General features: G+C 58.8%; 1 protein-coding gene across 4 annotated transcripts; it reads left to right on the forward strand.

Annotated features, from left to right (window-relative positions):
* On the forward strand, positions 1–5,512 carry UPK3B (uroplakin 3B). Of its 4 annotated transcripts, none has more exons than XM_043915035.1 (7): positions 1–727; positions 888–1,037; positions 1,239–1,476; positions 2,587–2,666; positions 3,460–3,589; positions 4,038–4,240; positions 5,026–5,512. In XM_043915035.1, the coding sequence occupies exons 1-6, from the start codon at positions 244–246 to the stop codon at positions 4,195–4,197; spliced, it is 1,242 nt and encodes a 413-aa protein (XP_043770970.1). In that variant the 5' UTR covers positions 1–243; the 3' UTR covers positions 4,198–4,240; positions 5,026–5,512. The 4 variants fall into 4 exon arrangements, with proteins under 4 accessions (XP_043770970.1, XP_043770972.1, XP_043770971.1 ...); XM_043915037.1 differs by having other exon boundaries at positions 5,062–5,512; XM_043915036.1 differs by having other exon boundaries at positions 5,066–5,512.
* The last annotated feature ends 7,796 nt before the right edge of the window (positions 5,513–13,308 follow it).

Raw genomic sequence — 13,308 nt, forward strand, 5'->3', positions numbered from 1 at the left:
ATCCCTAGTCAGGGAACTAAAATTCCTAGGCTGAGTAGTGTGGCCAAAAAAATTAATGAAAAATTTTAAAAGAATTAAAAAAAAAAAACAACATATTAGTGAGAACCCAAAGGAGCGATGTAAGCAGGGCCCTTGCCAGCTCTAGGATCAAAGGAACTAAGGGAGGAAGTGGCCTTGTGAAGGGAGGGCAGGACCACTGGGCCCTGAGGAGCTAGAGCTGCCCCCTTCCTTTCCAGGGTGGGGATGGAAGGCCAGAGGGAGGCTCCTGGTACACGGGGTGCAGGAATCTCTGGCATGTGGCCCTCCTCCCCACTCCTCCCCAAGGCTGGGGGTCTGGGTGGGACCCAAACTCAGACACGGGCCTCTGGGGTGACCTGGCTGGCATCCCGGGGGTCCAGGGGCCTCTCTCAGCCCCGGCCTGCCCCTGCCCAGAGCCCTGCCCAGCCCCCTCCCCGGGGTGGGCTGGGAGGCGGAGTGGGGGTGCTTCTACATTTTCAGGTCTTTCCAGCCCTTGGCCAGCGGGGCAGCCTGACTAACCAGCTCCTCCAGGCCCGCAGTGTGTGGGGAGGGGAGCGGCCCGAGGCGGCCAAACTGGCCCCAGGCTGTGGGTGTGGAAGCAGGCCGGTGGGAGCGCTGCAGGCTGTCATGGGGCTCCCCGCCAGGCAGCCTCGCCCCTGGCTGCTGCTCTTGGTGGTGCTGGGCTGGCCCCAGCCCTGCCTCAGCCTGGGTAAGTGGGGGTCCCAGGAGGGGTGCACCCCGCCAAACTCTAGGGGCTGGGGCACCTGCTGGAGTGATTAGACCTGGGAGCACCCCCCCACCACCAACCGGGAGAGGCAGCCCCAGGGACAGTGGGCCCTGGACCCTCACGCCTGTCTCCATGGCCCCAGAGCTCATCCCCTACACGCCGCGGATAACCGCCTGGGACCTGGAAGGGAAGGTCACGGCCACCACGTTCTCCCTGGAGCAGCCGCGCTGTGTGCTGGACGGGCACTCTGGTGCCGCCGACACCGTCTGGCTGGTGGTGGCCTTCAGCAACGGTAGGTCCCGGGGCAGGTCTGGGGCCTGGGGTCTGAATGGGGAGTTTGGGCTTTATCCTGCGGGGGATCTGAGAGGTGACGTCTGGTTTGTGTTTGGAGGGGTCCTCTGGGCTCTGAGGCATGGAGGGCGCGGGGCTATGGAGTGGACGGCCTGTCTCCTACTGCGCCCCGGCCCCAGCTGTCTGTGCCTCCCTCCTGCAGCCTCTAGGGTCTTCCAGAACCCTCAGACACTGGCTGAGATCCCAGCCTCCCCACGGCTGCTGACCGATGGCCACTACATGACGCTGCCCCTGACCATGGACCAGCTGCCCTGTGAGGACCCTGCGGGCGGCAGCGGGCGCGCCCCCGTGCTTAGGGTGGGCAATGACGCCGGCTGCGTTGCTGACCTCCATCAGCCTCGCTACTGCAACGCCCCTCTCCCGGGCCCCGGACCTTACAGGTGAGTCGCCTGACCTGAAACCTGGAAGGGAGCTGTACTGGGAGAGGGCGGATGGGGGTGGGGCTCTGGGACCATGGCTGCCCCCCAGCCCCCACCCCCGCCCCAGTCTCCGCCCAGGCCTCTGCCCTGGCCCCGCCCCTTCCTGGCTGCAGGCCAAGCAAGCCCCTCCCCTTCTCTAGCCTTGGTTTCTTCCTGTGTGGGCTCCGACCTCCTGGAGGGGCAGGTGGCCTCCACGAGGAGGTGGGCATCACAGAGCCGGTGGGGGATGGGAAGGGATCTGCAGGCCCCAGCATGGGGGGGGGGGAGGCGGTGGAATGCTGCAGACCGCCCCTCCCACAGGTGGGTCTGGCAGGAAAGTCAGCCTGGGGCTGAGGGTGGAACCGGGGTGGGAGAGCAGGGGTCCAGGGAGCGAGGGGACAAGGCCAGACATCCTCAGGGTGACCGAGTGCGGCTGGGGGAACCGGCAGGGGCCACAGGGAGGGCGGGGCAGGGTGTAGCCGCCTTCCACGCCCGCACCCCTCACCCTCTCACCCAGTGGCCACTCCCGCCCGTCCTAGTGGCCACAGGAGCCGGCTCCCATCAATGCCAGGTGCAAGCCTGCCAGAGCTCCCCACCCCGAACACAGATACAACTCGAGTTCTGTGCGGTGCCCTCGGAGCTCAGCCTGCCCGCTCCCCTGATCCTGGTCTCTGAGCATGCCCTGAGCGCACCTCTCCCTCCTGGCCTTTGTCTGGGGTGCCTGCCCCTATCGGGGGGCCTTCCAAGGCCTCACAGACTCCACACAGCCAGCAGTTCTCCTCCGGAGAACAGGGGCTGAGGCCTCACGCGCCCTTGTGAGCCACCCTGAGGCCCCCTGTATGCGGCATTTAGTCACGGGGACCCCTGAACCAGAGAGAGTGTCAGAAGAGCGGCTGTTCAGACGGTTGAGGGCTGGTGGCAGAGACTGCTGTGGCCAGAGAGGTCTCGGGGCACTTAGCACAGGGTCCCCCCTCCCCTGAACATGAAAGACCCACAGCCTGGCCGTCAAGAGCTGCCTGGGGCCTGGCCGAGGCAGGGGCCTTGCCCAGAGCAGTCGAGGTGCGGAGCCTCACCCCTGGTCCTCTTCCCCAGGGTGAAGTTCCTGCTGATGAACTCCAGGGGCTCACCCCAGGCTGAGACGAGGTGGTCCGACCCCATCACTCTCCACCAAGGTAGCGCGGAGGGCCGGGCCCTCCGACTGCAGTGTGCCCTGTGGACCGGCCAACATCGGCACCCTGCTCGTGCTCAGCCGGCCCCTCCCCCGGCTGCCACGGGACAGGGGCCGCCGAGTCAGAGTCCAAGTCCAGGCCACCCCCTAAATAGAACCTCCCGTTAGAGGGTGGGGTACTGGGTCAGCCCCATGGGCAGAGACACTGGCTCTGTCCACCCCAAAATGTTTGCCAACCCTTGGGTGCCCTAGGCTGTAGCCCCACCATGGACAGAAATAGTCTGCCCCTCTTTCAGGGAGCCAACCCCGTGCCGGGTGGAGGAGAGGGGCCAGGGCAAGAAGGAGGCTGGGCTGTGGTCCTGGGAAGCCTGCTCTCAGCAGAGCGCCAAGGACCAGCGAGCGGTTCAGCAGACCAAGAAAACTGCATGTCAAAGGCTGAGTGTCCCATAAGGGGGTGCCTGGGAGACAGGCTGAAGAGGCTGGGGTTGGGGTGGGGGGCACCCTGTCACGTGAAGGCCTTGGATGCCAGGCTCCAGGGGGCAGGGCAGCTGCCCCGGTCAGTCCTGAGCTCTGCTGCCGCCCTGCCTGCCGCAGGTGGTGAAAACAGTCCGGTAGGTGAGACCAAGGCAGAGGCTGGCGTGACGGGTGGTCCGTGCTGGCAGAGCACAAGTGCCCCGGTGGCGAGGGACGGATGATCGGGCTCAGGAGGCCGGCTGGGGAAGTGAGGCAGTCAGCATGGCGGGGAGGTGACCGCCCTGGGGTCCGAGGGCAGCCTCTGAAAGCCGCTGTGTGTGCAGGGAAGTCCCCGGGCTCCATCGACACGTGGCCTGGGCGGCGGAGTGGAGACATGATCGTCATCACCTCCATCCTGTCTTCTCTGGCCGGCCTCCTGCTCCTGGCCTTCCTGGCAGCCTCCAGCGTGCGCTTGTGAGTGGCGACCCCAGACGGCCCCTAGCCCACCTGGAGCCCCTGCTCTCTCTCTGGCCCAGCACCTTCTGGAAGCCCTTCGGGAGCCCTGTGGTTTTGAGTTGGGTGGTGCCCCTTCCAGTGATGTGCAGTGGATTTCCGCCCTGAGTGTCTTTCGTCTAGGAGCTCAGGGAGGTGGTCCAGCAGGTCCTCTGATGACAGGTTCACAGACGGGGCCACCTCACTCTGCCTGGGCCCTTCTCCCTGACCGGCTTTCTCTCCAGTGAGCCCTCGGCTGTTTCATGAACTCATACCCAGGGAGCCAGGGTGGCCACCTGGAGGAGGCAGGCCTCCAGCTGGCCCTCCCAGGGAGGAAAGGGACATCAGAGACTGCAGGAGGAGGGCTGTGGGAGCTCGGCAGCCCGCTCCACCCAGCAGGGACACAGCCCGTCTCCCTGTCCCTGTCCAGCTCCAGCCTGTGGTGGCCGGAGGAGGCCCCGGAGCAGCTGCGGTTCGGCTCCTTCATGGGGAAGCGCTACATGACCCACCACATCCCGCCCAGCGAGGCGGCCACCCTGCCGGTGGGCTGTGAGCCCAGCCTGGAACGCTTCCCCAGCCTCAGCCCCTAGCTCAGCCCACCTGGCTGGGGCTGGGGCAGTGGGGGCCTGCGGGGTGAGTGCACATGTATGTGCGTGCGTGTGTGTGTGTGTGTGTGTGTGTGTGTGTGTGTGTGTCCCGCATTGCACCTCTGGCCCTGCCTGAAATCCCACCGCTAGCAGCCCTGCCTTGGGCTTTCTCATTTCCCCCACCTCTAGACTATTGGGGGAAGGCTGTGGTCAGGCCGGGCATCCAGCCCCCAATGCCATCTGCCTCAAGCGAGGCTGGAGGTCATGTGGACACACTGCCTGAAAGGAGGCTTCCAGACCCCAGGAGGAGGCCTTCAGTGGGGCTGGGCTGGGCCGAGCCCATCATGGGGTACGTGAGGCCTCCATCTGTCCCTCTGTCCTATCCACCTGCGGCCAGGGCTGCAGTGAGGCCTTCAGAGGTGCCTCCATCATCCCTGGACGTGGACCACCTTTCTGAGGGTGGCCCTCACTGGCTGAAAGGTCAGACAGTATAGATCGCTGTGACGATCCGGCTACCACTTCTAACCTCCTTGCACATGCAGATAGCACACACACTCATGCACTCACTCCCATTCCACAAGCATTTATTGAGCGCCTGCTGCATGCCACACACACAGTGTTAGACATGGGCCCCCACGCAGGGCCCGCTGCTGTTCTTGGGGCACTCACTGCTCTGGGCCTCAGATGACCACATGTCCTGATGCGACCTGTTACTCTTGGGGGGGCTATCACCCCCTCCGACTGTCACGCACCCTCGGGCTCACACTCTTGAGACGCTCTTCCCCCGATGGACTCTTCGGTCCAGTAGCCAGCCAGCCCCTCATCACCCAGGAGGAGCTACTTGACTAACCAGCGTCTGTCCGCCAGCAAGGCCGGTGCTTCCCACCGTGGACACAAGGGGGCGCTGTGGCGCCGCAGCTGCCGAGTCCCGCGCGTGCGCACGTCTGTGCACAGCGGAGCATCCCGCCGCTGGACCCGGCGTCTCACAGCGGCCGCCACGCAGCTGGGTCTCTGGAGGTCACGACTCCAGTTTCCACCTCAGCCAAGCCAGAGGATGAGCAGTCACACTGTCATTTGAGGATCAACGGTGTGTCGTCCAACTACACAGCTGTCATCGTTTTCTGGATGGAAAAACAGGCTCAGTGGTTTGCCCACGATCCACTGTCCCCGCACCCCGTGTCCCCCGGCCGCTCCCAGGCCCTTCTAAGCCTGACCGCGGCTCCCAGCATACAGGCCGCCCAGAGGAGGGCGCCAAGCGGGGAACTCTACCCCCGCTCCCCTGACTTTGGAGACGAATAAATGCAGTCTGGCTCCTCCATCCCAGTGGTGCCCGCGCTGGATCTGGAAGAGGAGCGGTTACACGCGTTGCCCAGCCTGGCTCCGCCCTGTGCAGCCTGCCCCCCGGCACGAGCTCGGGCACTGCCCCGAGCCTGTCCTCTTGATTGCTAACCCTAACCATGCATCAGGATGCCCCCATCTCCTGATGGCCCCAGGGAAATCCACCCCCAATGGGGCCAGGAAACCCACCACTATCGCAGGTGGATTTAGCAGTACTCCTTCCCAGGTAAACGCTTCAGGGGAGTTTGCTTTCAAAACCCATGCACCCCTGGTCCCCGTGGTCCCTCTCCCACCCTGCCTGCATCCTCATCAGCCACAAGACCTGCTCTCGGTGCAGTTGGGAGCTCAGGCCCTGGTGTCCTGGGTGACACCTGGCCATGAGAACCAACCCCTTCAGACTGCCACTTTTGGAATTCTGCTGCCGTAGAGCCCAGGATCCTCTTGGATTCTTGGAATTGTTGTTTAGTCATTCAGTTGTGTCTGACTCTTTGCAACTCCATGGACTATAGCCCGCCAGGCTCCTTCGTCCATGGGATTCTCCAGGCAAGAATACTAGAGTGGGTTGCCATTTCCCTCTCCAGGGGATCTTCCCAACTCGGGGATTGAATCCGTGTCTCCTACTTTGGCAGCCGATTCTTCGCCTCCAAGCCATCTGAGAGGCTCATTCTTAGAATTGGAGGAGGGTTAAAAGTTGGGCCTGCGCCATGCCAGCTATCGTCAGTGGAGCCCAACTCCCACGGTCCCTCCCAGGCCTGGCCCCAATATCAGACAACAAGGCCCTTAAGACCCAGGATGCCTGGCTTGGGGCCTGCCCAGGAAGGAAGTGATAGTGAGAAAGAGGGATCCACTGGTGTTTGCTGAGTGAAAAGATGAACAAACCTGCCCAAAGATGGAGGATCAGCCAGGAGCAGGAATTACCCCTGGCTCTTGCGTGTCCCGGGGTCCTTTGGTGGCTGGTTAGTGCCATAATCTTGGCGGATTCAGAGTCCTGTGATGTCCCGTGCATCCCTGGGGCCACCACTCACTTCCAAACAGCGTCTCTGAGCCCCTCTGAGGAGCTGCTCTCATCGAGGCCACTTGGGGCTTGACCGTGGAGACGAGCTCTAAACAGACATTGCAACGTGGTGAGTGAAGACTGGGCAGGGGAGGCAACTGACCCCACCTGATGGTCAAGGGGACTAACTAGGGTGAGACGCTTCTCAGGAGGCAAATGGAAGTCAAGACAGAGGAAAGGAGGAGGGAAGGAGAAAGAGTGGAACAAGGGGAGATCAGGTGTAAATAGTCGTGCCTTGTGGTGGCACAGGTGGTTCCTGGGGCCACGGCAGCAGGGCCGGGGGGCCGGGAGCCAGGTAAGAGGGAGGGTGACCTGGTCTTCCAGGCATATGGAATCAGCCCTGAGCCAGGGCAGACGAAACAGGTTGGAGAGGAAGAGGTGGATTCTAGAAATATCTGGGAGGTGATTGGAGGAATCCGGCACTTCTTAGACATGGGAGACAAGCCATAGGGAGAGGCTGTGCTTGGGTATCTTTCCTTCATTAAAAAAAAAAAATTATTTATCTGGCTGTGTCAGGCCTTAGCTGTGGCTTCGCTGCCCCACAGCACGTGGAATCTTACTTAGTTCCTCAACCAGGGTTCAAACACATGTCCCCTGCATTAGAAGGCAGATTCTTTTTTTTTTAAATCTTTCTTTTTTAATTTTAAAACTATGAAAATATAGTAACACATTTACAGGAGGCATGGAAAATACAGAACAAAGTTACATATAGTTCCACTTAATTACAGTTGTTTCAGGTATATAAATTAAGATATTTAGTTGGAATGTCAATATCAAACTCTCAGAAATTAATAGAATGAAAGTACAAAGAAGCAGAAGCATATAGCAGACCTGAAAAGCACTGTGAACCAATTCGACATAATTAAAGTTTATACAAGAAGGCAGATTCTTTTTTTTTTTTTTTTTTTTAAGAAGGCAGATTCTTAACCACTGGACCACCAGGGAAGTTCCTCCTGTGCCCAGGTTTCTGATCTGGGGATGGGTATGAATGCAAAATGGGGCCCCTTATGTTCTGAAAATGGACCTGTCACCCCAGCCTTAGAGCCGATCCCCTGGAAAAGGGGGTTCTGAGAATGTCATTGTAGGTGAGTGAATCCACAAGAACACTAATCAAATCATTAGTATTTTACAAAAATGGAAGCCAGCCCTGGTCAGCAGAAGGCCACCGAGTGAGCCTACTGGGCTGTGGGCGTGCTGCCCCAGAGCAGGCGTGCCCGGGCATCACGGAGTCCACACGGAGTTGGGGCGGCGGGCCTGGTCATCACCAGCCCAGGCACCATCACGCTAGGCCCTGGGGAGCTGTGCTGGGGCCTTCTGCCTCAGAGTCACGCTCGAGAGGGTCACCAGCTAGACCGCCAGGGCCAGCTCGTGACAGCCTGGAGCAGGGAGCCTGGTGAGAACCGCATTGTGGAGAATCTCTTTATTAAATGATGTTTTCCATTTTCTCCAGGGCTGTACTTGGGGAAGTACCTCCAAATCCATTGGCCCATCACATAATGGCTCAGTGGTTAAAAACAAGTTCATTGTGAAGAAGGAAAAAACAGCAGTGATTGTGGGGGCGATGACTCACAGATGACTCATTGGGCCAAAAATCAAAGGCAACAGAATGACAGCAGGTAGAAACCGGCCAGCACCCCTCCCTCCCTCTCACCCTTGGGGTTCACTTTATTCCTCTCACCTCTGAAGCATCCGTTTCTCTCCATCTGGGAGTTCCCAGAACTCCCTGCAGTCCCCCAGGCCCACCACCCCGGTTTCTTGATGGGTGTCAGCAGCCGCCCCTTTGCTGGTCTCCCCACGTCTGCACCCCTGCTCCCCAGCCCCGTTTTCCTCCCGGCATCCAGAGGAACTCGATGATACCCTTAATGGTGTCACACCTTTGCTCCCCCGTCAGAGGTTTCCTCCCTGTGTGAGCAGGTCTTCTCATTCGCGAGGCCCCAGGGTCCATCCCTTGCCCCCTGAATTTATGCCTCTGTTAGCCCCTCCTCCCATCCTGCCACGGGGCCTTTGCACTTGCTTTTCCCTCGATGGAGACCATGCCTCCACTCCAGGCCCCTTTCTCTAGATCGCTTCTCAGCTCCATTCACGCTTCCTCAGGGAAGCCCTTCCTGACCCCTCAGCTCTCCTAGAGCCGTGTTCTTTTCCTCCTCCACATCTTTTCTTTCCATTTTGTAATCAAACATTTAAAACAGTGAGTTTTTGTGTCTCCTCCGCTAAACCCTCAACTCCAGGATGGCAGGGACCACATGTGCTTTGCTCACCAGGGCGCCCCCTAGAGCTAGCACAGTGCCCGGCTCCCAGTAGGTATGTAATACATATTTTGTTGCCTGAATGTTTTATAAAAGACAAATAGCCCTTCACACCGGCCAGAATGGGCTGGCCAGGGCACCCACTTCTTTGTCTGGTGTGGGTGCCCTGGCCGCCTGGCACGTCCCACCCTCTGGGTGCTGCAGGGGGAGGTGCAGATACAGGTTCTGCCCCCCCAACTATGGGGGGCTTCCAGAGTGGGGGTGAGGGGGCCGAGTTCGAGCAGAGACGTCATTTGGGTAGTGCTGGCTGGTGGGGGTCACATAGCAGTAGGAAAGCCGTGTCCTGGATGTAAGAAGGGCGTTGCATGCCCGGGAAGGTGCCAGGCCCCAGGCACTGGGGGAACACTGGGGGAACACGAGGAGCTCCTGTTTGCTTCACTTGTGTCTGAATTTTTGTGATCCCATGGACTGTAGCCTGTCAGGCTCCTCTGTCCATGGGAATTCTCCAGGCAAGAATGCTGGAGTCGGTTACCATGCCCTCCTCCAGGGGATCTTCCTGACCCAGGGATCGAACCCATGTCTCCAGCGGCTCCTACAGGCGGATTTTTTACCACTGAGCCACCGGGGAAGCCTGTTCTTGTTTGGCTTTGCGCTCACGGAAATGAAAGAATTTCCCTTCATGTTGGAGCACCTCGGAGCCTTGTTGGGGTTTGTGACTCTCTGCCTCCTAGGAAGGGCCCTAGGGCTGGTATCCCATCCTAAGGGCCGGTTCACTGGTGCCTCTGGAGGATGGCGACTCAAGCACTTTCTGCAGAGCGCTGCCCCCCCGCCCCCACCCCGCCCCACCATCCTAAGGAGGAAGCTGGAAGGCAGGAAGGGCATGTCCAGCTCTGGGCCTGCCCAGCCCGCTGCCTCCTGGGTTCCCTGGGGCCCCTCCCGTCCTGCCCACAGCAGCCTGGGGAGCTGCCAGGGCCCTGGTAGAGGGCAGGGCAGGCACCACCTTCTCGGGATGGGCCAACGTGAAACAGGAGCAGATGGACAGAGCCACACCCCGCTGCTCACTCTGCAGCCCGGCCACCCCACCCACCCCCACCCGTCCCCTCGGAAGGGGGGAGGGGCAGCTGCTGGGCGGGACAACAGGTCCAGGGACCCAGCCCAGAGGCCCTCCAGGCCACGCAGAGGGAGGGTCAGATCCAGTCCCACTCACGGTGGGGGCCGGGGAGCGGACCACTACAGATGGAACCGTGTTCCTCCAAATTCCTACGTTGAAGCCTCAGCGTGTGGCTGTTTAGTTAGTTCCCTTGACTGGCATGGAACCTGTGCCCCCTGCAGTGAAAGTGCCCAGTCCTAACCGCTGGGCCTCCAGGGGGCTTCCAGAGTGTGGCCGTATTTGGAGAGAGGGTCTTTAAAGAGATAATGAAGTTAAGAGGTAATTAAGTCCTTGAGGGTGGGGACGTGACCCCCATCAGACTGGTGCCTTTATAAGAAGAGATTAGGACACAGAGACACCGGGGTTCCGCAGGGGACAGACCAGGTGAGGAGGCAGGAAGGGGATGAGCCAAGGAGAGAGGTCCAGAAGACTCCAGCCCTGCCCATGTGATCTTGGCCTTCCGGCCTCCAGAACCAGGAGAATGTAAAGGTCTGCTGTTAAGCTACCTGGTCTGGGGCGTTCTGCCCTGGCGGCTGGAGCAGACTGATCCACCCACCCTCACAGTGTTGGGGACGTGAGCCAGGCAGGGGGCCGTGGTGAGAGCTGCAGACACAGCGTGTGCAGAGGCTAGGAGGCAGGAAGGGCCGGGCTCACGCGGGCCCCTTGACCCAGCTTTCCTGGCCTCCTCCTCTCCTCCCCAGGGCCTGCTGCAGCCGTGTCCTGGCCCTCTCTCCACCAACCACCACTGCTCCCAGCCTGGACCTCTAGGGACAGGAGCCCAGGGGTCACCCTTGATTCCTCCTCCTCTGGGTGAGCCCCGCAGGCAGCCCTGCCCCCCTCTGTTGGCCTCAGTCTCCCTTCCCCCATCAGATGAGTGAGCATCTCTAAGCTCCTTCGGCACAGACACTCCAGTCCCCACCTCCCCGAAACCCCACTCCCTGTGGGGTGATGCAGGCTGAAGTTATCCCCGGGAAGAATGTGTCGCCCTTGGCAACCATTCTTCTCCCCGACTTGGACCTCTCCCCTCTGAGGGACAGAGAGGAATGCCCCATTAGTCATCCTGGCCTCTCCCTCCAAGCCCTCGGCCCCCGTTGCTCCGCTCCCCAGTGGAGGTGGCCCAAGGCCTCCACGCGTTGTTTCATGGAAGCGTCAGGCTCAGCTTCGCCCTCCAGTCCCTGCGCCTTGTCCGAGCCCTGAATCCAGGCAGCCAGGGCGGTGGGGGCAGGGGGTGGGAGGGTGCTGGGGGCTGGGGCTGGGAATGGGCTGAGGGTGGGCTCGGGTCATCAGACATCTCTGGGAGCCCCACCCTGTCCCATGAGTCACCCCAAAGGTACATGGCCAGGTAGGTCCTTGGGAACAGACTATTCCCCAGGGCTAGGTGTGTCCTACCTCCCCCCAGCCCTCCTGGCTCCCCCAGGCATTCTGGTCCCCATCCCCTTCACACCGGCTCGCCTGCAGCAGCCCCAGTTTGAATGCAGGGCCAAGGGGACTTCTCAGGCCCTGTGGGTCTGGGAAGGAGGACTGGGCCTGGGGGACAGATGGAGCTGGCTGGTGCCCCGGAGTGGGCTGTGGGGAGGATCGCCCCGGGTACATATGCGAACTTGACCTGGATCAAGTGAAAAGGGGCATTGAGGGTTGCCCATGTCTGTGGCTTGTGATTAAAAATAACATTTCAGGGACTTCCCTGCTGGTCCAGGGGTTAAGAATCCGCCTTGCAATGCAGGAGCCGTGGGTTTGATCCCTGGTTGGAAAACTAAAGTCCTACAGGCTGTGGAGCAGCTAAGCCCGCACACTGCAGCTAAAGCCCGTGTGTCTCAACTACTGAGCCCACGAGCCACAGCTAGAGAGTCTCTGGGATGCAATGGAAGATCCTGCTTGATTCAGTGAAGACCCGACACAGCTAAACAGATAAAATTTTTTGAAAATAGCATTTCAAATCAGTAGAAATAGGACTGATTTTTCAGTACTTTTTTTCAATATTTGCGATTTTGTTTTTGAGGTTTCATTACATAGGCATGATTGGTTAAACCATTGGCAGTTGATGATTAATCTAACCTCCAGCCCCTCTTCCCTCTCCAGAGGTCGGGGGATGAAGCTGCAAATTCTATTCCTCTAATCACGTGGCTGGTTCCCTTGGCAACCAGCCCCCATCCTGTGATTAGCTAGGGGCTTTCCAAAATCATAGCAACATAAACTCAGGTGTGTTTGAAAGGGGCTTGTTATAGAAAAACAAACACACACCCATTTCACCTTTATCACTCCAGCGCTCTTTCAGGGAACCAAGGATGCTGCTTTATGAGCTGCGCGCTGGGGACCACAGACCACCTTAATACACATCACTGCAGCCACAGGTAACGGACGCAAAGACACATACCAAACTGAGGACAGTTGATGCCTTGGGGAGTGCAGAAATAGGATAGAGAAGGGCCGGAAGAGATTAGAAAAACAAAAACCAAGACCTTGTGCAGAGCAGTAATGCGGGGGACACAGACTGAGAGAGATGCATGGTCCTTTGCTCCTATGGCCCCTGGCTTAAACAGAGATGAAAAGGGGGCCGGTTTCCAACCCCACCACTGCCCGTCCACAGGGCCGAGAAGTCTCCTCTCCCTGCGGGGGCCCGGCGTTCTCATCTGTGTGATGAGATTAATAATCAGGCCTGCCTGCCTGCTTCTGGGATCTGAGAAGATGAGTGGATGGGCAAGAATGTACTTTCGAACGGCTGAAGCCGGCTCCTCCCGTGTTATGATGGCCGCTTTCAGCGACCTTTCAGAAGAGTAAAAAAAGAGGAAAAATCTATATACTTTTATTACTGTACATTATATTAAAATACATTACACGTAAGTGTAATATATATAGTATAAAAGTATATGTTTATACATGCTTTTTGTAAGTATACATATATATGTAAGTATAAGTTTTATATACATATAGGTATATATTATATATATATAGGTATATATTGATGTATAGAGAGTAACTTAGTGTGTATATATATCCGACTCTTTGCAACCCCATGGACTGCAACCCCAAGCCCGCCAGGCTCCTCTATCTATGGGGATTCTCCAGGCAAGAATACTGGAGTGGGTTGCCCGTTCCTCCTCCAGGGGATCTTCGCAACCCAGGGATTGAACCTGAATCTCCCACACCTCCTGCATTGCAGGCAGATTCTTTGCCACTGAGCAACCAGAGAAGCATATATGTGTATACTATACACACATATATACTATACTCTCCCATAGTGTATACACACACACACAAACACACAGAGGAGAGTCTTGAGAGCAAGTATAGCAAAATGTTAACAATTGTTGGATCTGGGTGGGGAC

Source organism: Cervus elaphus, chromosome 10 (genome assembly GCF_910594005.1).
Source record: "Cervus elaphus chromosome 10, mCerEla1.1, whole genome shotgun sequence".
Taxonomy (NCBI): domain Eukaryota; kingdom Metazoa; phylum Chordata; class Mammalia; order Artiodactyla; family Cervidae; genus Cervus; species Cervus elaphus.